At 39.6% G+C, this 23932-nt stretch overlaps 1 protein-coding gene across 5 annotated transcripts; it reads left to right on the top strand.

Moving 5' to 3' along the window:
- The first annotated feature begins 756 nt into the window (after positions 1–756).
- ZFAND4 (zinc finger AN1-type containing 4) lies at positions 757–23526 on the top strand. Of its 5 annotated transcripts, XM_088059849.1 has the most exons (11): positions 757–891; positions 1641–2034; positions 3235–3537; positions 10686–10761; positions 10883–10950; positions 11482–11668; positions 15775–15922; positions 16772–17953; positions 18577–18631; positions 20891–21008; positions 22634–23526. In XM_088059849.1, exons 3-11 carry the CDS (start codon positions 3354–3356, stop codon positions 22767–22769), a joined length of 2154 nt encoding a protein of 717 aa, XP_087915975.1. In that variant the 5' UTR covers positions 757–891; positions 1641–2034; positions 3235–3353; the 3' UTR covers positions 22770–23526. The 5 variants fall into 5 exon arrangements, with proteins under 5 accessions (XP_087915975.1, XP_087915974.1, XP_014106010.2 ...); XM_088059848.1 differs by lacking the exon at positions 1641–2034 and having other exon boundaries at positions 766–891; XM_014250535.2 differs by lacking the exons at positions 757–891; positions 1641–2034 and adding an exon at positions 2456–2557 and having other exon boundaries at positions 20894–21008.
- The last annotated feature ends 406 nt before the right edge of the window (positions 23527–23932 follow it).

Raw genomic sequence — 23932 nt, 5'->3', positions numbered from 1 at the left:
AAAAGTTTTCACAAAGTATATCTGTTCAGAGCATGCTTGGTCACTTCCAGGCTAACAAGCCAATGTACATACTTTATGCAAAGACTCTTGAGCCTTACAGACTTGCTGTCTGCTTTCCCTTCTCATCCATAACACAGTGTAAGCTGTGTACAGGACATTGCAACTCTGGAATCCCTCTGTCAGATGTATTTGGTTTAACTTTGCTTCCTGTATTTTCTAGATTCCCTTCTGGAACAGATGCCATTAACCATACTTGATACCCAGTAGTAGATGCTTGCTCTCCTGCATGCATACAAGCAGAACAAATGCATAAATGCAGGAGGGTCAAATGTTTATTTTATTGTACAAGTGACTGCCTGCAGTTTTGACTACATTGACTGCTTTTATGATAGTGACTACTTGTCTCAGACTCTTAACACTGTTCTGCTGTGAATTTAAAGCCTGTGTTCTAAGGACTTCTTTGAGATCAACTTCAACTTGCACTGAAGTCCTTATTCTGAGACATCTGCTTCAGTCTCTTTTTCTCAAGTTGGATTTCCTTTATCAGGCACAGTAAATACTACAGCTGAAACATCTAGCACTAATGAGGGTAAAGCAGAAGGAAAGGTTGGAAGGGATAAAGGAGAAACATGATGTATTCATTTGCACCACAGGTGAGGCAATGATTCATGTTAAGTGGGGGGGGTGGGGGGGTAATCTGGGAGTAGCAGCTTGAAAAAGAGTGTGGGGGCTAATTGCAAATGGGTGTCTGCACTGAAAGCACTTGAACTTTATTTATAGGCATTACATCTGCTGCGTATGCCTCATACATGACTTAGACTGCTTCTTTACTCCTTTCTTCTGTGCTTAGAAGGGCATCAAAGATATGATAGAGAAAAGAAGAAAAATATGGTGAATTCTTGTTTCTTTTCTGCTTCTTTCTTCTTGGCCCTTCACATTAATAACTTCTGTTGGCATTGCAAAAAGGGGTGCTCACAAGCTAAGAACCCTGAGGGTCAAAAGCTTATGGTGCAGGGAAAAAAAAGAGCTCCTGCCTTAGTCTTAAACTTTCATGTGAAAGCTCAGCAGAGAAAAGCTCCTCATAGTGCAAGTTTCTATGATGTAGATCAGAACCTTTCTTCCCTCCTACTCTTTTTAAACTGGGGGATGGAGAGTCTGTGCCTGTTCCCATGTCTGTTCACATATTGAAATGTGTGGTCCTTAATTTTAACAGACAGTGCCAGGTCTAGGCACTTCACTTCTGAGAGGGCTTGGTCAAGTGGTGACTTTTTGAACTGGGTTTTGGCTAGAGGGCTTGGTTTTGGGTTGTATTGGATTTTTGGTGATTTGTGGGGTTTTTATATGTTGGTTTACTTTTCAGGTTTGGTTTTTTGGGTGTTTTTTTTTTTTTTTTTGCAAATTCCATAAACCGCAGCTGTGTATTTATGGGAAGGGCAGAACTGAAGGCTCAGTATTTACAGCATCAAGAAGCTCTGGGGGGTTCCCATACCCTCTACCTGCTTCTCAAAACCCACACTTTTAACTGTGCCTGAAACCTAACAGCAGGTCAGGGTCGGTCTTGTGTATTTTAAAACCTAAATGGAAAGTAAAGTGGTTAATGTAATTAGCACCTCCTAATAGGATAAGCTTGTTTTCTCTAGCCTATCATCCAAGGGCCCCGCTGCTTCTGGAGCTTGCCTTGGCCACCTCACGCTGAAACGGGATCACAGATGGAGCGCTGACCTTCAGCGACGGTGTCCCAGAGAAGCGCCTGGCCACTGCCAGGGCCGGGAATGTTCGTGTCCTGCCTGGGAACAGCGGCCCGCCCCTGCCCCCCGGGCGCAGCGCTGCGCCCCGACACACCTGGGAGCCTCTCGGCCTGAGCGCAAGGTCTCGCTGCTGGCTCTGCGGCTTGGCCCTGAGCAAAGGCCGCCCGTGCTAAGGTCGCGAGGAGCCGCCGGAGCCACCTTAGCCTTAATCTGCCCGGGCCGCCTCCCCGGCCCCGCCACACTCCGTGTCCCAGGAGGCAGCGCGGCCGCTGTCACGTGTCCACCGGTAGTGCTGGGGGCGTTGCACAGACTCGCAGAGCGGTTTGGGGCGGAAGGGACCTGAAAGCCCATCCCGTTCCCCCCCCCGGCCCTGAGCAGGGACACCTCCCACAGGACCGGCCTGCCCGAATCCCCATCCAGCCTGGCCTTCAACACTCCCAGGGATGGGGAAGTGTATCCGGGTCCTTTCCTGCGCACGCGCTGCCGCCCCGCCTCTTAACGACCACAACAAGCGGCCCGGCGGGCGCCCGCCCCTGAGGCACCGCGAGCCCCGCCCCCTAGGGCCGCTGATTGGCCGGGGTTCGTGAGAGCGGGCGTCCTATTGGCCCGCGGGAGGATCTGTCACTGGGCGGGGCAGCGCGGGGGCTGCCGGGCGGCACCTCCCGCTCCTGCCTCCCCGGCGGCTCCGGCTGCGCTCCGGTCCGTGCGTCCCGCCGGGCCCGGCCGGCTCCGGCAGCTGTGGCGGGCGGGGCGGCGCGAGGGGGAGGAACCGTGTCTCCCCCCGAGCGGGCCCGGCGGCGGCAGCTGAGGTGAGACCCCGCCTTCGCTCGGCGGGTTCCAGGCCCTCGGGAGCGCCGTTCCTGCGGGGACCCGGCGGCGGGGCAGAGGGGCTGTGCTAGAACCTCCTCGGGCCCGGCCCCGCCGGCGAGGCGCGTGTCCCGGGAGAAAGCGGGGACCGGGGCAGTGGTGGCGGGGCCCGCGGCCAGCCCGGCGTGCGAGGCCGCCCCGAGGCGCGGCGGGGACGGGGCAGCTGCTCGCCGTCCTTTGTTCGCGGGCGCTCCGCTCGGCCGCCGAGGTTCGACCCCCGCTCCGGTGCGGCGCTGGACCCCGCTGGCGGGAGCACGGCTGAGCTGCCGCCTCCAACTGCCTTCCCTGAGCCCGGAGCAGTCCCTGTCCTTACGCCTTTCTGGAGTTTTTCTCTAGCTCTGACACTGCGGAGGGCTCAGCTCCTGTCAGGAGGTATTGGGCGTCTGGTTGTCAGGTCGCTTGTGGAAGCAGAAGTAACAAAGGTGGTAGGTTGCGTCTGCAATGCTGACTGACACTAGAGCTCTAAAACTAAAACGTTGCTAGTAAAATTTGGGGTTATCTTGCCCTACCTAGGTAATAATTTAATGTTTCTTAGCAACCATTTTACATAAAATAAAATTAAGTTCTCTTTAGCAGTTATGTTTAGATGTTGTCAGAACTATATTTGTTTGCTTTATAGGTGAAAAATCCTAAAGATGAACTGCAATGCACTACACGTGTCTTCAAAGCTGCCTTGGCTAGACGTGGAATGTAGTTTCCTGACAGATCTTCTTACAAGGAAGTTGTAAATCCTTTCTAATGGCCAACAAGAAAGAGCCTCCTTTTTTTAATAAAGATAATATGGGATCATTTCACTACAAACTTCCTTTCTATGAAACTATGGAGCTCTTCATTGAAACGCTTACAGGAACCTGCTTTGAGCTGCGAGTTTCCCCCTTTGAAACAGTTATTTCTGTGAAAGCTAAAATTCAAAGACTGGAAGGTACTATTCTCTCTTATTTCAGTGTAAACTTTATCACTTTAGAAGAAGTCCTGTTTTAGAAATTATAATTGCTAAAATCAAACCAGAAAACTTAAATGTCATGTTTAGCAATATGTGTAAAAACTAGGTGCTTAGTTTATGGTTTAGGTTTAATTGAAGTTGAGTTGTTTTTCTGTTCTTTCCATTTTCTATAAGTTCATGACTTAGACTTTATTGGAATTGGTATGTTTGCTCTTCTGGTGAGTTGGCTGGGTTTGTTTTTTCCTATGTACAATTATCAAGGTTAACTGTAAAAATTCTGTGCATTTTCTGATCCCAGTTGTTTGTTAACTAGCAAAGTTATAAATTTGGGCCAAGCAATATATGTATATTATAACTGAGTATACTTTAAACTTGCTGCTATGTTTGTTGCTGATTAGGTTAGTCAGTTTATGGTTTTTTTATGATACTGCAGTCACAAGAGCAACTGCAGTGCAGGCAAATCCCAAAGGCAGCTTTAAGTTACTGATTTGAATTTTGTTTGGGTGAGTGATCTTTTGCTGGTAGACATCTGGCTGAGCAATGCTTTGTCTTAAAGCGATAAACTTGACACATTTTGCAAAGTGGAAAATCTCCTTTAAGTTATGAGGCCAGTCTTGATGCTTATGCAAGAATAGGTGTAGGTTAGTCCCCTCTTATCTGTTTTCCTCTATGGTGAGGATGACCTTGCATGAAATAATGTGATTTGAAATATTTAGATATTCATAGTTTAAGCATTGCATCCTCTTCTTTTTCACTTTTGAGAGGTTAAAAGAACTATACAGCTGTAGAAGAGGAGAGTATCAGAGTTGCTAATTTTAAGAAAAAGGATCCTCTCCTTCCCTAGTATACCTGTATGTGTTTTTCATCCTTCTGTCTATGTGGAACCCATCCTCTGGGAAATGTAATATAATGCTGTAGACTGGAATCTAAGATGCTCTCCTCCTCTTATGGAAAACTGCTCTAGTGGATGGAAAAAACCCCAGACAGTTGGCACAAGTCTTAAAACACACAAGCATTGCAACAACAGAGGGGACTGTTTACTAGTAAGATGCACACAGCAGAAGCTCCACCGTGCAGATGACTGGAGCTTACATCCGTGTAGGTACAATAGTGCAGCTGTGTGGATGGGCTTTTGTTTGCTGCGGACAAGGCCGTAATTAATTGCAAGTCAGAGAATGTGTCAAGATGCTCCTGGAGGCTGGAGGTGAAGAAAAGGAAAGGGGTTTTCCTACCTATAATCGAATATAGGTGTAAGAGACATGCATAGAACACGAACAGTGAATTAAAAGTTGGCACAGGAAGAAGAGAGCAAAGGCGGCAGGCTCTCTGGGCAGTATCAGTGGTGGAGTGAGCTTTAAAGGATACATGACAAAATCAGTAGATGTGAGGAAGAGGAATTTGAATTCCTTGTAATCCAAAATGTGAGACTGAATAGCCATACTCAGTTACACCTGCAGCTTACAAAAGTGTCCTCGTTTCATATTAGAAGAACAGCTCAGTAATGAAGTTACAATAATGCTTATCTGAAATTTTGTTTGCATGTTGTAGTTCATAGGATGGTAGGGTAATTACGGCTTGGCTGCCTGCTGTATAGAATTAATAATAAGTGAATTTCATTAAACATGGAAGATGAGTTCACTGGTGCTTATCAATGAATTGTAAGAAGTCAGTTGAAATATTGATATTCCATAGCAGAGTTAAAATATCTGTACTCTCCTGATTAATGATTTGTGGGAGGCAGAGGGAAAAATTGATCAGTTGTCTGGACGAAACAGATGTACAATGACAAATTAATTTTATGTTGCATTTGGGGTTGCTATTGCATGTAAAATAATAATTAACAATTTTTCAGTGACAGAGTTCCCATTATAGTGCACAAGTTTGAGCAGTAAATCACCCAGATGGAACAAAAACTCAGAAGTAATTTTGTTGTGATATAGCATAAGAAGGAGAAGGCTTACATCTGTTCCTGTTTCTGCAGCTGGTTTTCACTTTTTGTTATTGTATTGTATCAGCTTTTGTGGGGTGTGAATCTCTCTTATTTAAGCTGCACTTGTGGTTGGAGAATGCCTCCTGCAGTGCTGGAAGACTACATGAGGTCCCTAGTTATATGTATTTTCTACATTTAGATGTTGGGGACAATAGTATGTAAGCAAAGAAAAAGAGACGTTGTGAAAAAATGAGCTGAGACCTGAAAGCTCCAAGAAAAATCTGGAATTGTGTTAGAAGTTAACAGATTGTTGAAATATTACCAATGCCTCTAATTGAAAGAGGCTAGTAATAAAACCAAGACAAATTGATCTTTGTCAACAGCTGGAAAATCAGTAGCTGTAGACTGTCTTCACCATAATAAAAAAGCATTATATGGATGGCATGTTAGGAATTTTGACTACTTCAGATATTGTTTGTCATTCTTGATGCCTGCTAGTGATCTGATATGGAAAGGCATTGTTTAGAAAGCTGACTAGACATTGGAACCTTACTGAGAAAGAGCTCAATGTTGTGTTTTCAGTGGTTTTAGTCAGTAAAGAATATACATAAAAACTTACGGGTTCTAATGCATCTGAAATTTTAGTGCAAGTCTTCTACTCATAAATTGAAGTTATAGCATATCTGATGTGTGTTTGGATCAGATCCACGCATCTGTCCTCAAATGTGTTTTATGTGAAGTAAGCAGGATATGTATTACAGTGTTGACTTTGGAGCCCCAGGGGTGAATCGCTCCTAGTCTCAGAATCACTGATTGAGCCCTGTAAAATGGTTCACCTGGGAAGAAATAGCTCTCTTTGTCTCTACTGGTGGCATAAAAGCTAGAATACACACACAGTGCTGCTAGCAGTGCTACCTATTCCGTTGGTTTTACTTGTTAATCTGTGTTGATGAACATGGATGGGATGGTATCTGGATTTCAAGGTGGCATAAAAGGATGAACTTTAACATGAGTAGTACTTAAAAAATCAGGATCTCATTGAAAGAGGAAGTAATGGGGCTTTTTAACCTGAGGTCTCTTTGCTTTCTCCATTGCACAAGTCCTTGTAGCTGCTGGGCTGGGCAGAGTTTAGTATTCATTCAGAAACACTAATTATTGCACTGTTTTATAGACACAGCACTCAGGTAGCATATTCATAGTAGTGGTTAATTAATCTATAAAAGAGCCATAGATAATACCTTTAAGCATGTTTGCTGGGAAAGAGGATTGAGTCTCAAGGGAGGAGGTGGACTTTGGGATTTGGTGCTGGTAGTTGTTGTTAGCTTGCAGGAATTAATTTGAAGTCTTTGTTATGGAGTGTTAGGTCATTCATTTACGTAGCTAGCTTTAAAATAAAAAAACAACTTGGTCATGATTTTTTGGGGGAGTAGTTGCAACTGAATTTTATGATCTGTGTATGTGGAAATATCAGCCTTCTTAGGTGAAAATTTAGATGTTCTCTTGTATTATTGTAAAGGGATAAAGAGAACTAGCTTTAGAGTACATCTTGATTTCAGTGTTCAGTAGGTGTTCCTCTGTGTTCAGCAGGGAATGACAGATGCAGCAGTAATTTTGTTGTGTATGTGCATACTCAGTTCATCATGTAAGTTGTTATTTTTCTGTGGTCTTTTTGCTGTCATTATTTTACTGCCTATGTACAGCAGCTTCAGATTAAATAAAAGGAACTAGAAGAATGTCAAGCAGACTTCATATAGATGTTGTAACTTCTTTCAATATTCTGTGAATTCAGAGTATGTCATAATGATATTTATTACTATTTGCATTAGAGAAAACAGCTGTGCTTCTGCCAGGACTGGAGTAAATGGATTGCACAAGTGTCGTGAATTTTTAACAGAACCAAACCTGCTTTTTTCTGTTTACTACTTTTCCCCTACATCTTCTATTTGCTTTATGATTTGCCTGTTTACTGTGCTGATAGAGAAGCTCATGAAGCATTTTTTAAGCTTGTGCTTTGTTTGAGCTGGGGAGACATTTCTGTGAGTGGAAGACTGCTCAGAGTGGATGGCTGCCCAGAGCAGCATCTGGAAGCTGTAAAGTAAGATCACCTTTGTCAGGAAATTTTGTTGGCTTGCATTCAGTTACTGGTGATTTGCTGTCCATAGTCTGTTCTTAGTCAGTCTCTTGGACAAAGAGTAGGTCAGTACTGACTTCATTATGCTGCCGTAGTTACTGTCATTCAAGTGAAAGCTGGGAGTTTAACAATTAGGAAAACAGTCCTGCCACTGTAACCTGTAGGCTTTTGCATCTCTTACTAATGTAGCCAGTTTGTGGGGGAAAATAAGACTGTCTGCCCAGCCTTTCTGTAAACAGAGAGAGGCTCCAGCAATTTCAAGACTGAATGAAAGATAAGTGCAGTTTGAATTTTGACAGTGAAATGTATGTGGTGTTTTTAAACATAGGAACTTTATACCCACAACATAAAATCAAGGGTTTTTTTCTGAAATCTACAGGGATTTTTATTTTTTTTTCCTGTCTGAGACAACCAAATCAGTTTCTGTGGTGAACCTACTTAGCATGCCAAAAAGAAGAGTAAGGGAAGCTTAAGGCTGTATGTGATATGCTGATTCAGAGACAGGATAGGGTAGCTGCTTCTCTCCTTCCCCCATTTTAGTAGGTCACATTGTCAGTGCACTTGCAGCCATTTCAGTAGGTATTCTGCAGACTCTTCTGTCCTCCTGTAGCATCATCTGGCCAGCTCACTTCCATTTGAGTATTGACATGTAGCTTATTGCTTTGCTTACCTCTGAGTACTGAACTGGGGCAGGCCAGTGTTACCGTCATGTCCTGCTTAGGGAGAGGGTATAATGGATGGTTTCACACAGTTCCCATTATTGTTGGCAGTTGCACATACTGATCTCATGAGCAAATGTCTCCTCAAAAAATCATTACTATAATCCAGAAAAGGGGCATACGATACATATTTTGCTGCCTCTGAAGCTATAGAGCGCATACTATTTCCTCAGTGTATAAACACAGAATTCTAAGAAAGCACTATAAAAGGGAATAAGTAATAAAGATGTGTCTGCTTCCAATTTCAGCAGAGTATCCTCCTTTCATCTGTTCATTTCATCAAAAATACATTGCTCATTGTTGAATGAGCAAAACCATGTTTTACTCCAGTACTGCCAGCTGCAAGCCAGCCTTTTTAACAAATACGCTCTCAGTTTATCAAAGTAATTGGAAATTGCTCCTTGGAGGCTGCTGAAACCGTAACAAATGCAGACAGTAATCAGATTGTTGGTAATCAGAAGAGTGCAAAACAACACAAAAAACTTCATTGTAGACTCACTGGCTATTGCCAGCTTGTTCTTTTGCTCACACTGCTGTCTTGAAACATAACCATAAACAGCTATTAAATAGCTGGCTGTGTAGTAGCAATTGTTAGTCTGCTATATGAACATATTCTTGATATAAATGTCCTGTGGACTTCAGAGGATGTAAGATTCCTGTTAAACACAGTCAAATGGAGTAAAGTTGTGTTGGTCATTCAAGACAGGGAAGATCTGGATACGACCCATGCTGAGAAAAAGAAAATTGCTATCTTCTGTAAAGAAGATATCTTCTGAAGAAAAACAATGACAGTTCCTCCAAAGTGCACTCCCCCTTCTGCAGAGGGATATCTCCTACTTGCCTGTTTAATGTGCTTGGACTTTAACCAGGATCTTGTCCCCTTTTCTTCCTTGCCCATGATGGGTGTTGGGAGCTTTGTGCCCTTACTCTATCTAGGAAGGGGCTTCTTGGCTGATCTTGCCACAGCTTGCTAAGCATTCTCACAAGCCTTTGAAACCTTGGATGTTTGTGGGAAATATATGAAAGACTGATCTTAGTGTTCCCTTCTTGACAGATGTGTTTAGGGAAGTCTTACAGTGTAGCACTGCCGCTTGAGTTTCCTATTAAGTATGTGAGCATGTAATGAATAAAAATGTAGTATAAGATTATTTAAATGTAACCTTTAAGAAAATACCTTTATAGGTTTTGTTTCTTAGTTTGAGAAGTAATGTTTAGAACTTTTTGAAAAAGTAGTTCTTGGTCTCTATAAATAGACGTTTTAATTAATATTTGTCATGAATGCACAGTGAGATTTTAATCACCTGAGTTTCACTAGACAAGTTGAAGAACTTCTTTTTGATGCTGAAGGGAAATTTTTTTTTTTCTTTTGGTGGTCTGAGATGTCTCATCCTTTCATAACTGTTTTCATTCTTATTCTATCCAAAATTCAAACTGTAGTAGCATTCCAGTAAAGATGTGTGAAGACCTCAAGTTTTACCAGCTTTTGCTTATTGTCTTTAATGTGTATTACATATGTATCTAACTGAGTTGACTATGCAGACAGAAATGGTTTAGAATTTGGATCCTCTTTGTGTAGAGTATGGATTTTTAATAAGGAACAAATACTCAGTATGTTTACTTTCTTTTAATAAAAAATAGCCAAATCATCCAGAACTTGTGTTGAAAGTGAGTATTACTGGATATTACTAATAACATTCTGATGGCCTAAAGTAACACCCAGAATGAAACAAAATTGTTTGTAGGATGAAGTTGAATTAACTGCTATGGTATAAACTGTACATGCCAACTTTGAGGTCCCAGACCAAGCAGGGATAAAAACACATTTGCACTTCTTGCCACTGTAATAGAGCTGCCATCAGTCACCTTAATGTGACTATGTCTGTATTGTGATGTGGGTAATACAAAATACCAATCTGTGATTAAATTATTCAGCAGTTTTGTATTTATAGGTAGAAGTTTCATCCTGTTTTTCCTGTCAGTAGGCATAAAGTTCTGAAGTTCAGATAACGGGAAAAAATCTCCCTTATCTGATGATTGGAAAAAGAGCAAGTATTCAATAAGCCTGAAGCAGTTGAACACTTGTACACACCCTCTGCTGAGCCAAAAGACTGAGCTTTGTGTATGAGCTAAATCCTTCTGAAAATCCTTGGTTTGTTAATAACTGTTTGGAGGTTAGTTGTCATAGCTGAAGACTACTCAAGTGCCTGTCATTGTTCTGATTCTTCTCTTCTTTCTCCTGTGATCCAGTTTTAGTCCATCAGCCCCACACTCTTGAAAAATCAAAACTCCCCAGAAACCCTCTTGCCAAGCACCAATCTTAAGTCATTTGTTTGTTTCTTTTGTTTAGGTATTCCTGTCTCTCAGCAGCACTTAATTTGGAATAATATGGAACTGAAGGATGACTATTGTTTGAATGATTATAAGTAAGTATAGAATAAAATTATGTTTCTTATTAATGTTTCTAAATCATTGTTAGCATGAACAACAGAAAACACTATAATGAATAACAGAAAACACAATAAATAAATGTATTTATTGTTACAGCATTTCAGAAGGCTGCACTCTGAAGTTGGTTCTGGCTATGCGAGGTGGACCTGTTAACACCAGAAGAGGTAAGTGTTAACAAAGTTAAAGATAGTGGTTTTCTTGCAAAATCTTATAACTATAAAGAGCTTCTCTTAGTAAGCAATTTAGACAGTCAGACTTCAGTTCCAAATTAATTGGAAAAACACTTAACAAAAAAAAGGGTGTGGGGAGTTCCCCATCTTCTTTTACTTAGCATATCAGGTGCATTTTGTTTTCTCTTAAATGAGGTATATTTGGTATGTACAGAATCATGAAGTCATAAAATCAGCAGTTCTTCACTTGAAGAAAAAAGTATCCTGGAATGTCATTATATACAAATAATTTTTAAAATATGGTTGATAAGAATCAGGAATTGCTACAGATAATAAACTTGTTTATGTGGATCATCTGTATAGGACTAAGAATGAAGAAATTCCCTTGATAATTTCCACTTGGGGAAAAAAACACAGCATATCTTCTAGGTTGGGGATTCCTGTTACAAACTGGGCTGAACACTCAGAGGTGATCAAAACAACAGTAATAATATTTTGGTTTAATTTGTCTTTTTGTCTTTATAGTTCCCGTGAAAGATCCTATCAGGGAAATGGCTGAATACATGGATCCTGCTAGAGACAAGATCTGGGAGAAAGGGCCATCCAACAAACAAGTTACCTTCTTAGTGTATCGAGAAGGAGATCGGTTGAATTTCTTCCGTGTGGTTGACCGGGGCGATGGCACTTTAACACCACTATCTGAATCTTTGAGGTAAAGTTGGTTTTAATCTTTGTATTATGCTTCAAAAGTGGGTTGCTGTGTAAATTTCAGCTGTATTTGTTGGTTTTATCAGAAGAGTATCTGGCATATTGCAAGAATTATTTCCTAAGGGCTATTAAATTGCTGTAACTGTCCTAACAGCACAGTAGTGCTTTGTGGTCAGTGGTTGTGCTGATGGTTCTCTTATCACTGTGTGCACTAATTTCGTGAGATAAAACTGACTTGATACCTCAGGCAATTATCAACATTCCAGCCTTTTCTGAAAAGGAACTTGTTGTGAGAGAATCAAATCAGTATTTTATCAGATATTAAAAACTTCCGTTAAGTGCTCTCCCTAACATCTTAAGGTATTTGTTTAGTTTTGTAAACATTTCCCTGTTCAAATAATAATGTTCTTTTCCTATGGATGTGACTTGACTAAATGATTAGTCAGGAAGATAGTAGATTGGCAGTGCAAAATCCTATGGGCTTTTTTAGTTTGTTGTTTTTGGAGTTGTTGTTTGGTTTGAAGGGAGGGGTGGTTTTGTTGGGATTTTGGTTGGAAGGTTTTTCTGTAATTTTTTTATGTCTTTTTTTTTTTTAAATGTACTGAAGTAATAACTATATAGCCAGATTTTGGATGTAATTAGGCCTGAGGTTAGCTACTCTTGAGGTACCAAGCTTGTGTCAATTGCTGTCAGAATCCAGTGGTCTTGTCTTCAGAAGGACAGGTGTATGACTTTACTTACTACATTGTAGTTGTAGTAAACAGTTTGGTAGTCTTTTTCCTAAAAATATCAAAATTTATATATATTAAAAAGTATTGCATTTTATTTTTATACAGCAACTTTTGGGTAGGTACTTTTATCCTCTCAATAACTTAATACTTATACAGCTGTGAGGAAAGGAGTCCCTTTTCTGGGAACTAGCTGTGTTTTCTCCAAGGCTAAGGCTCAAACTGCTTTAAGTGACTATTCTTGTTTCTGTTTGCAAAGGGAAAGCAAAAACTTTGTACTGGGTTTATATTCAATTTGTATTCAGAATGATACTACTCTTAAAAATTTTTATAAGACATCTATACTTAAAAACCACTGACTGAAAGAAATATCAAAGTTGAATTCCCACATTGTTATACAGAGTAGAAAGCCCTAGTGTTTGATATACAAGGAAGAGAAAAGATACAAATATTTTAGATCTGTGATTTTATCTTTCAGCCCCTGTACTCTTTCAGTAAATAGCCACATATGGTATTGTTTGAAATAGGTTTAAAAAGGCCTAACTGGTTAAGAACTGCTAACCTGACTGCTGCACTGGGCTGGATACACTTCTGGGAAGATGAGCAGACTGGTGTAATTCTTGTTCTTGCTGCTACACTACCTGTTACCACTTTGTTTCTCTTTAGCCTCTGGCTCCAGCGAACATCAAAACCCATTCACAGAACTGGGACTGCAGATGCTATACTGTGAATTAGTGCAAGGAGTTGTCATAAGGAGCTTAAAATTTCATTTTTCCATAGAATGGGCTCCCTGGTACCTGCTTATATGTTCAAATTTTAGTGTGTGTGTTGATGATTTTTTTTTCCATTTAAAACTAGTGTAGATGGTGGTCTGAAAGTCTTTGTACTTTTCCACTGGGTAATCCTAATGTATAGATTTATTAGTAACTTTACTGAGATTGCCTAAATGTTGCAAATGGGGAGGAGTAAACTGCATTTGTTTGGCTCTTGCAAGGTACCTGGGTAAGCCTTTCAAAGCACAGCAGCATGGAGGAAAGTCAAGTACATTTGGTTTAAGAAATGTGCTGGCACTGGTCAGGAGAACCAGTTGGGTTGGAAGCCACCTGAGTTGAAAACATTCAGCTTGAGTTGTTTCTGGTTTTCTGTCCTTTCTAAGGGAGTTCACTTACTAGCTTTTCTACTAAGGCAGATAGTAATTTGGTGGGGAAGGAAATCCCGATTCTTGAGTTTGTTATCATGTCTGGGTGAGACTGTGGGAAATGGAAAAAGTAGCAAAGGGAGGAGAGAATGGAAGCAAATCGGACCTTTTTGTTTGATCTTTGCAGAGTAAAGCTGTGGGTCAGTCTGAATACTATTGTTTTCCATACTGACAGATGTGTCATGTGTGGGTATATTCGTGACTATTTTGAAGCACTTGTTTATCATCCTTTTTCACAGGATGGAGATACCTGGAGCAGAATTCATTGACTGAAATTTAAAAATGAGACGTTAGTTTTGGCTTTGTTTTATAAGTTCTCCAGATAATTTTATCTGTGGTTGAGCTACTGGTAACTTGTGGTTGAGTTAGTTGACAAAAGTATAAATGCATACAGTGATCAGTATCTTTAGGTTAGAAGAATGTTGAAGTTGTGGTGGAAGACTGGCAGACACTCGTGCCAAAAGGGTCTCAGCAGGCTAATAATTTTTGCAAAGTGCATTTTACAAAGAGCTCAAGAATGTTGACACCTATGGACAATGTAAATTTAAAATTTACTTATTGTAAAATGGGCTGAAAATATCACTAATATTAAAACTCCCTGTCCAACTCCCTTAATCTTACAATCACGTTAAGGCAAACAATCCTTTTGTCACTCTTTTTTTTTTTTTTTTTTTTGTTGGTGTGTGGTTTTGGCCCCTATTTGTCAGAAAATGAAAGAAAAAGATAATTATTTTTAAATTTAAAAAAAATCAAAAACCAACCAAACACGAGACGTACCACTTTGCTTTCTGTCCTTATCTAACAGGAAGGGATGTTAAACAAATTCTTTTGACGTGGTGATGTAAACCTTTGTAAAGATAAAATTTTGAAATTATTTTTTTAGTGTTGCGTTTTTAACCAGGAGAAGTGTGTATATGTAATATGCATGCTGACTGTCCCCATATGGATTTACTCAGGTTTGGGTAAGAAGTGACTGGTCTATTTTGCTGACTCTTGCTTTGAACTTGCTGTCTTGCTCTCCACACTGTCTCCCAGCTGTGTTGCCTTTGGAATTCTGTTACATTTTAGGAACTGGATTTGGAGAGTCAATGTAAAAAATGCTGACTCTAAAGGCAGCAGAATATTTCCAAGAATCAGGTAAGATGACAGCTCTAATTAGTGATATTTTCTTTTTGGTTCTGACTTCCACATGACTTTCAGTTCTTCCTTGATGTCTTTTGGAGAGTAGAAACCCTGAGCAAAATCTACTAAGTCATTTGTATGAACATAGGGGAATTAGGGGAATTGCCTGGTTGTCATGATTTCTAGATGCTCACAACCTAATGGAAGAACTAAAACACTCTAAAATGTACTACATACAGTGTTGAAAATTCATCAGTTTGTAATGAACTGAACAGTCCTAATGGTTCTTTCATTTCACTGTCAAATGTTGAATGTGTTACTGATCAATGCTTTATTGCTTTATAGGAAAAACAAGTTAGTTGCAGATTTTTAAAACTTTGAGGTTTTGCACTCTTGGAATGCGGAATGGAAGAAGGAAATGTCATGCTATGAACTTCCAGTGACTACTGACTTAAATTATTTTGTCTTGGGACTAGCAATTCTAATCTATTTTTACTTTTTTTTCCAAATGTGAGACTCTTTGGACTCTTTGGAAACCTAAACTGATCTTTTTTTTTTTCTTTTTTTTTTTTTTATTTTGAAAAGGAGAAATAGAGTATCACATCCACATGGGTGACCCCTCCATTTCCATTTATGGTGAGAACACCCCTCAGGATGGATAGAAATTTGGACTTTTCCTTCCATGCCAGTGTCTGGTTAATTGGAAAACTGATCAGCTTGTTCTCTGAGTCACACACTTAACAGCTTTGGCCATATCTTCAGGAGACATTTGTGGAACTGGATGTCCCCTCTGTGGGGAAAATATATAGTGAGTGTGAACCAACTGTATGTGATATAACAACTTGCCAGAAGCGTGGCTATGTTCAGATTCAGCAACATCACTTGCCCTAATAAGGGATGCTTACATGGATAAATGGATTTGAAATATCTTTGCATACAGTTTTACATAACGTTTTGTCAACAGATCAACTACGGATATGACTTCCTAGTTGTGAGAATACATTGAAAATGTAATTAAGTTACTTCATTAAAGGGTGAATACAAACTTTCTTTTATTTTCAGTGGTGGTTCAGTTTATAATTTATATGCTGATGATGAAGATGAGACAGAGGCATCACCTTCTGGCCAACAGATCATTGAGAATTCAATTACCATGAACAAAATGAAACTGCTCAAGGCAAAGATGGAGAACATGAATCTGAGTAAAAAGGTGAAGTTGTGATTTCAGTTTTACCGTCATAAAATAGCTTGGGCTTTCCTTGTGTTGACTTTCCGAATAAGTAGATCAGATTCTCTGCCATACTGAGAAGTCAAGTTATCATGGGTAGTTGATTTCTCAACTATTGTTGATGTAAATACTATTGTATAAACGTTCTGCTGAGGGGCATCGGCATTCCTTGGACCTGCCTGCCCTCATTCAAAGAATTCATTACTAGTCCTGGATTTATTTGCAAGGGTAGATTTTTTTGGGTGGGTGGGTTTTGTGGGTTTGTTTGTTTGGGTTTTTTTCTTCCAATACTTTAAGTACCATTGTTCTGCAATGCTGCTCTGGTAAAAGTCAGTGTTTCCCAATGAAATGAAATTTCATTAGATATACTGTAACTGAAAAACCTATGAAGTGAAATACAGCAATGATATTATCTTAGAAATAAAACATAAAGCTGGTGCTCACGTGTGACTAGGTTTCCTAGATAAAAAATTAAGAGATTGTACTTCCTTACATCTTTTGTTGTGTTTGAGACCTGAAGCTCTTCTGGATGACTTTGATGGCATTCTGGCTTCCTTTTTCCATGTCTCTGATATGTCACCTATTTATTGAAAACATTTCCTGGTCATAATCTTTGATTTTATTACTCAGGCGTTGGGTTGAAGTCTTGATGGCTAGTAACATATGAAGGAGTAGAAAGAATGATCTGATCTTTTCTGGTCTTACACTGTCTGAATTCCTCAGAATATATTTTCAGTCAGGTCTTCTGAGTGCAACTGGAATTCAAATACTAATTGTTGTTGTATCTGAGTTTTTTTATTTTGCTTGGACTTTTTTTTTTTTTTTCAATAGCCTAAGAAAACCGTCAAGGTGAAGCCTCGCCCTCCCATGACTCCTCGACCATACAGTGGCTCAGTGGCTGCTGCTCGTCACCGCTTTCTCAGAGTGCTCCCCCATATCGGACAGTCGTGCCTACCTCCTCCTGGGAATTTGCATCAGTCGGAATCTCCCCAAAACGCACTTTCAGCATTAGCTACTTTGGCCACTGCTGGTAGAACAATGCCATCCACAGCTAATCACTTCCTTAAGGAAGATGACACTTGGCAGAGCAACTCTTGGTCTCAGCCAGTCAATAGTATCAGGTTACCACCGAAAATATCTCGGGTTGAACTAGAAAATGCAAAACTACCTACGAATAATATTCTGACTCCCATTTCATCCCTGCCTGCAAATTCAGAAAAAGTATCTGAAAATGTGACCTCAGCAAGTGAGGAGGATGCTGTTTTGTTTCCAAATCTAACAAACGTGGAACTGTATGGAACAGAAGAACAACATCTACCTGAACCAGATGCTTTTGCTTTTTTAACAGAAGCAAGCACTGCTGAACAGTGTAGTGAGATATATGACATAGGAAAGGTGAACCCAGAGCTTGAACTGCCTGATGGAGACAAAGATTCTAAGGTTGTAGAGCAGCATAGAAAACCTATTGGCAAAGTGCTGAGCACTGCAGCAATGGAGACTGGTCTTCTCAGTACTCGTGAGTTAAGTCCTCAGAAAAATCTGCTTTTGTCTCCCCTCCGGTATTCAGCGCAAGTGGCACATCACAGTACTCTGAAACCACAAGCACAGCCCAGATGCTTTGAGGCTGGTAACTTGAGATCTACAGCCTCCTCAAATGTGCTTCGATCATTGGAAGTACGTAGTATAGCAGACTCCTCTTTTTCTAGAACCACTAGATTTTGTAGTGTGAAAGTAGAGTCACTTGGCAAAAGACCTGATGTAATTTCTAAAGCAGAGGCTAGGGACATCACAGATGTGGCTAGCAAGGCAGCCAAAGAACCTGCGAGTTCTGTAAGTAACTTAGGATTTCTGGCTTCGCTGGCCCGAAGCACAAACAGGGAAAGTTTACAGAGTTCCTGTGGGACTGACAGGTTTCGGACTTCTGGTATTGCACTGCCTACAAACCTGCAGCATTTTCAGGAAGAAGGCTTTAGGAAAACTGCTCCTCCAAGTGAAGCTGCTGAATATATTCTAGTGAGTATGCACATGTCCAAAGAAACTGGTTTTCCTGTTTATGTGATATTGATGTTATAAAACTACTGTGTGTGTGTGTATGTGTGTGTGTCTTGTCAGGAGAGGCAGATGGGCTGTGGGAGGTGTATTTAAATCCCTGATTGTCTTAAACTGTTTTCTGAATGGCTGATGATATCTAAACTGCCTGTTTATCTAAACAGGTCCTAAAAGTAATTTTTCATGAAGATGAAAGTAGTTGTTAGTTCACAACTGAAATTACAAGTTATTGTAGTGATAGAGTTGTGAGTGTGTGTTAGAAGTGTCATCTGGCTTCTGCTGCACACTAATTGTCATTTATTCCAAAGCGTGCCCAGTGACTGGCACCATATGTGCCAGGCTTCTGGTCTCTGATGTACTTTGTTGTTTTGCTGAGTTTTGAATGTGGGGAGATTAATTAAATATCCTTTGAGGGTAAGGCTTTATATTGCAGAATTGTAATAACCTTGTGTGCAGAAATTATCTTGGACTCTTCATGGGTAGATTGATAAAACATTGATACCAAATAAGCTGATACCAGACTACCTACGTTTTCATTTAATTTCCATCTGCTAGTAATTTCCTTGTGGAATTTTTATTTTTTTCAGTCTGCGCATGGGCTTGGAATGAATGGAAGTATGGCAGCTGTAGGGAAAAGAGTAGGTAAGTAACTTACATAATAATTAAAGATGACTCTTTAATCTTTCCTGATACATCACACATCGAGAGGACAAAAATAATTTATCTTTGTAAGGCATTTGGCTTAGAGTCCTTGCTGTGTTACACTTCTATAGCGTGGTTAATCTTTTACTATTTTAAGCAATTCTTAAACATGCAGATGGCATCCAGATCATAGGTGGACCATAGCTGCAACTCTTTCTTAGCTTTTTTAATACTTAGTGAATCCTGCACATCATCTGTATATCTAAATGTGAGTTTCTGTGCTGAAGTTTCCAAATTATCATTTCTGTGAATATTTCTGAGTCTTAGGAAATCAGAGCCAAATTTATCAGTAGCATTGTCTTTAGTACAAAAAAAAGTGGGGAGGAAACAATAAAGGCATGGATGCTGCAGAACACTGTTACAGTGCAGATTTTTCACTGGTTTTTGTGCTGGTCATCATTCTTTCCGTCCTAGCCTTGGGAACTGTGGAGTGCTTAATGTTTGACATCTACTGAAAAAGGATGTGTTATGCATAGATATTAACTGCTTATGTGATTAATTCTATTGGGAGGAAAGGAATCGTCTGAATTAATGCTTTTAAAGCTCTTAAGACAGTAAACTGAGGATTTTCAGCACATTTAATTTTTCTTCTATATATCTTTGATTTGCAGTTAGCAATTTTTCTTTTCTTTCTGTATGACCTTAGGAAGAAGTAGGTATGTATTCCAGATCCAAGTATAGAAAATGAGCTACACAATAGATGTCCAAATAGCAGATGCAACAGAAAAAAATATGTAATTGTAACGTTGGAGCAAAAGCTGCTAAAAGAGTGGGTTGTGCCTTTGTTTCACAAGTGTGGGTACAGCTTTGACTTGGCAGGCAGTTAGTAAACAGGTCTGGCCTTTGCTGCTCCAGAGGTGATACCCTGAGAGCCTTGTCTGCATGATGGGGAAACCTGCTAATGCCTGAGTCACTTTGGACAGGACTGCGAAGAAGACACCCTCTTATTGAATCTTATTTTGGACAAAAGTGTATTTCCCAAAAGATGCCAGATAATGAGTTAGTGTGGTCATATCACACAGGCTCAGGAGAGAGATGTGGCTGGTAATGTTCTATCTGTTGTATAACTGGCCAGAGGACAGATCACTTTTCATTGCAGTTGCTGTAGGGACGTAAATGTGAAGACAGGTGTATTGTTTTTTCTGTTCAAGTGGGTCCACAGGGCCTGCTTTCTCCAAGCTCTGTCTCTTTCACAAACTGGGCTAACTGAAGCTTCTGAAATTGTGTGCTTTTAGATGATGAAATTGTTAGTGTGGCCAAATGTTGCCTGGAATGCTAAATGGAAATGGGGTGGGAGTGGTTGGTAGTGATGACTGCCTGATGCTACTATTGAGTGTAGTCTGCTGCATTTCAACTCAGAAATGACTGTTGGGATTAAAGGTGTGCTGGGACAAAAAATACTTGTGAACTCATGAGAACTTTTTGGGAACATCCCAACAACATGGCAGTAGAAACACTGAAAAGAATGTTTGAGAGGTTTCTTAGCTCGCTTTACTGATCCAGATGTGGGAAATATGCTTAAGCAAGTTGAGGACAAGGAACTTACTCCTACAGAGGGAAGGGAGAAGAAGAAAGCAGAAGCCTTTTCTTTACGTGATCTCCAGTTAATAAAGCAATAGCCAAGAATTACATGGCAAAAAATAAAAATAAATTTTTAAGTATAGAAATTTTACAAACATCTGCAAAGTACTTAATGTAATTATACAGCTAAGTGTAGTCTAATACTCTACTTTTCTTGCAATTATGGAGTACCAGCAAGATTTTAAAACGTTGCAGTACTTACTTGGCAAACTAGTATACTGAAGATATTGGATGCTAGGTGCTGGATTGCCAAGTTAATTCTTTGTAAAGCCATTGTGCACAGTGCTTTCCCAGTGACATTCTGAGTGTGTTCATTTTACACCTCAGAAGACCATTAAGAGATCTGTTTCTTGATTTATTCTGTGACTTCTTGCTTACATGAACTTTTAAGGGGTGTTCAGAATAACAGTTCTGCTCATTGGGATGCCTCTTCCAAAGGTGTTCATAGGCTTGGTGTGTGTTTCCTGTTTTGGCTTTCAGGGTTTATTTCCCCTCTTTTAGGCTTTGGAGTTACCACCTGAAGTATCCTAAGAAATGCAAAATAAATCTGCGTTTCAAAAGATAACATTTAACTAGTTTGTGAATAAGTTGTCTTTGCTGTCTTTCTGCTTCTGAAAGCAGGTGAAGCAACCCATCTTCCACCTGTGAATGGCTTAATTCAAACAAAAAAGAAAATTTCAAAGCACTGCTTTCTTTGTGGCAAGAAAACTGGATTGGCAACCAGCTATGAGTGCAGGTAGGCTGAGTATGTAATCAGCTGTTACTTAAAATTGATAGCTGAGTTAACCAAAAAGTTTTCTTTGCTGCATGGTATTCCTTAAGCATAGAAAATCAAAAGGCAACCTTCAAAAAAGTTGTAATTCTCAGTTCTGCAAAACTGCAGGAATTAGAACTCAGGAATGTTGCCTCTGTTCTGCTTTTGAGGTGTATGCTCTTCCAGGAAGGTCAAGAAATAGAAGGTAACAGAATGGAAGGTATCAGGAAATGAACAAGATAATAAAAAACATTTTATATTGGTGGGAGGAGAACTTGCTACAAATACATGTTCTGCAGAGTTTCTCATCAATAATAATACCTTCCAACAACTTCAGGAAAAACCAGGAAAACTCTTCAGTCTCTGATTTTGAAACATTTTTGGACACTACTCACTTTTCCTGATGAGCAAATAGCTGAAGCTCTTCTAAAAGTAACTAATTAGCTTGCTTAAGGTTAAAAATTAATGGGGAACACACTCATCTCCAGGAATAGCATTTATTTTGGTTTCAAAAGGAGTAAGTAACCAGAGGACCTTTTACTAGAAAGCAACATAAACCAAATAGAGAATACAGTATGAGAAAAGTTGTGATTATAGGACCAAGAACCAAGGAAAAGAAAACTTACTTCCAGGCACACAAAGCCTCAGGAACAGCTGCAGAGTTTATTATGAATGCAGATAGATAAATAAATAGAGGATTGTAATATAATAATGAGTTTGATGGGTAGCACTTAATCCATTTGAACAGAATTCTGGTTTTGAGTGGTGTCAGTTACTGTCAAGAAGCATCTCTATCGAATCAGGCAATAGGACACCAGTATGGGTCTCTAGGTAAAGCACTTTTCCAGGTCATATGCAACATCCAAAGTATGCTTTTCTCCTGGTAAGACTCTTAGCTGCAGAAATTTGAAGCAAAAATTTGAAGCAAAATTCCTGATCTTAAATCATCAAAATTGCAAGTGGTATTGGATAGATGAACCCTTTTGAAGTCCTACAGGAAGTTATCTTCCCTGTAGTTTGTCTGATTTCTTAACAGCTGGCTAAATCTGTATTTATTAATCTTAAATGGCTAATTTGAATTTATGCCAGGCAGAAGTTATGCTGAAAACAGCAGCTTTGATTGTCTGAGTGATGTAGTGGTTTTGACTTTAAATGCATTTACATGGATTTCACCTGAGGGAATTACTGTCCATGGTTTTGTCCTCTGTATTCTTCCAAGTAATATTGTGTCCTTAAAATAATATTCCATAGTCTCGCAAATAATATTGTGAGGTCCTTAAAAAAGAAAGAAAGTAAAAACAAAGCTAATCATTACTAATTTATCAGTGTATTTGATCTTTGCTAGCTGATTCCTGGAGTACTGATCTTGCTTAGGTTCCCAGCTGAAAAGACTGCTGGGTCAAAATTAAAACATGCAGTGTGAAATGCATGTGTGACACAAAAATGTCATTTTGTGTACCCCACCCGTTAATGTTTTATCAGTCAAGGAGGATAACAATTCAAACAGCTCTGTCATTTAAGACTTGATTAAGCAAAATGGCTCCCAGCATTTCAGAGCATTAAAAGCTTCTAAAAGCTTGTAACTTGTAATATTCTTGATTCTTCAGATGTGGAAACAACTTCTGTGCAACACACCGCTATGCAGAGACTCACACCTGCACCTACGACTACAAGAGTGCAGGACGGAGGTATTTACAGGAGACCAATCCCATCATAAGTGCACCAAAGCTTCCCAAAATTTGACATGGTTGTGCTGCATGTGGCCACTCTGCTGTTGAAGAATTGTATTGAATTGAGAGAAGCACTTGCTTAAACTGCATAATTTTGCCATGCTCCGTATTTAAAGATTTGCCAAGTAACAAAAGCACATGAGGATGCATCGAAGAATAATGTGAACACTACTGCAGTTAAAACTTTCCTTCCTGAGTGAATGAAAGGTTAAAAATTAGTTTCTAAAAACTTACACTACTATTTAACTGTTACTGCACGTGTTGTGTTTTATATTTGGAAAAGCTATTTCACTAGACAAGTCTTTAAAGATGCACTTTACTAACTTTACTGTATAACCAGAGTTGAGGGGGTGTTGTAATGAGGGTGTCATGTAATGTCTTCTGTACTCTTGGTTTTGTCCATTGTGTGGTATCTTCTAAGTTATTTCACTAGAAAGATCCTCCTCCCTCCCCTTTCTTCAAACAGCCTGTTTTGAGATTTTAAGGGGATAGTGTGTTCCACCCCTCTGTTTCATTCTGATTGATATTTGTACATTGTGTGTCCATTCTGAAAATTGCATATCATCTTAATCACATTTTCTTAAAATAATGCTGTTTATATGACAAGTTTGTTTTTAAATAGGAGGTTCCCTGTTTGTTGCCATTAAATATAAGAAACAACTTATTTGAACTTTTTTTGTAATCCTAGATTTTTTTAAGACTTCACAACTTGCTTTGTTAAGATGTTGAATGCTGTTGCTGGAAGAAATTCTAATAAATATTAAATTTTATTCTTGTTTATGCTGTCATAAATGCACAAAGTAACTTCCTTCTTAAAGTGTGTTCGTAAGTTAAAGTTGGACTCTGTTGGGAGGGTATATATTTTTTTTTTTTTTTTTCACAAGCACTGGCTCATATCTGTTCATACTGAAGGTGATGGGAAGAATTCCCACCAGCTTCTTTAACAATAGTTTGACCAACACTGTGTGCTTTAAATAAACCTCCTGAAGTCTTAAAGGTGTACTAGCAAAAGCAAAACAGATGTCAAATAAATGGCATGTATTAACCTTTCTCCCCTCCAGCTGATAGAGTATAAAGGCAGTTCAGTAAATGCATGAGATGCCTGGAATGACTATGTAGCCACTACAGAAACTGCTATTGGAGGAATAAACCTACTGAAAGACTTTCTTCTTTCAT

The sequence above is a fragment of the Pseudopodoces humilis genome, chromosome 9, assembly GCF_049639895.1.
Source record: "Pseudopodoces humilis isolate 2021_Gansu_Grassland_sample_001 chromosome 9, ASM4963989v1, whole genome shotgun sequence".
Classification (NCBI taxonomy): Eukaryota; Metazoa; Chordata; class Aves; order Passeriformes; family Paridae; genus Pseudopodoces; species Pseudopodoces humilis.
Note: the sequence above shows the minus strand (reverse complement) of the source record. Positions and strands in the feature narration are given on the sequence as shown.

Excerpts from the sequence above, each read along its gene's own strand:
- ZFAND4 (XM_088059849.1), top strand. The coding sequence starts at position 3,354 with ATGGCCAACAAGAAAGAGCCTCCTTTTTTTAATAAAGATAATATGGGA. Across the intron at positions 3,538-10,685 it reads TAAAATTCAAAGACTGGAAG|GTATTCCTGTCTCTCAGCAG; the intron begins GTACTATTCTCT and ends TCTTTTGTTTAG. Across the intron at positions 15,923-16,771 it reads ACATGAATCTGAGTAAAAAG|CCTAAGAAAACCGTCAAGGT; the intron begins GTGAAGTTGTGA and ends TTTTTTCAATAG.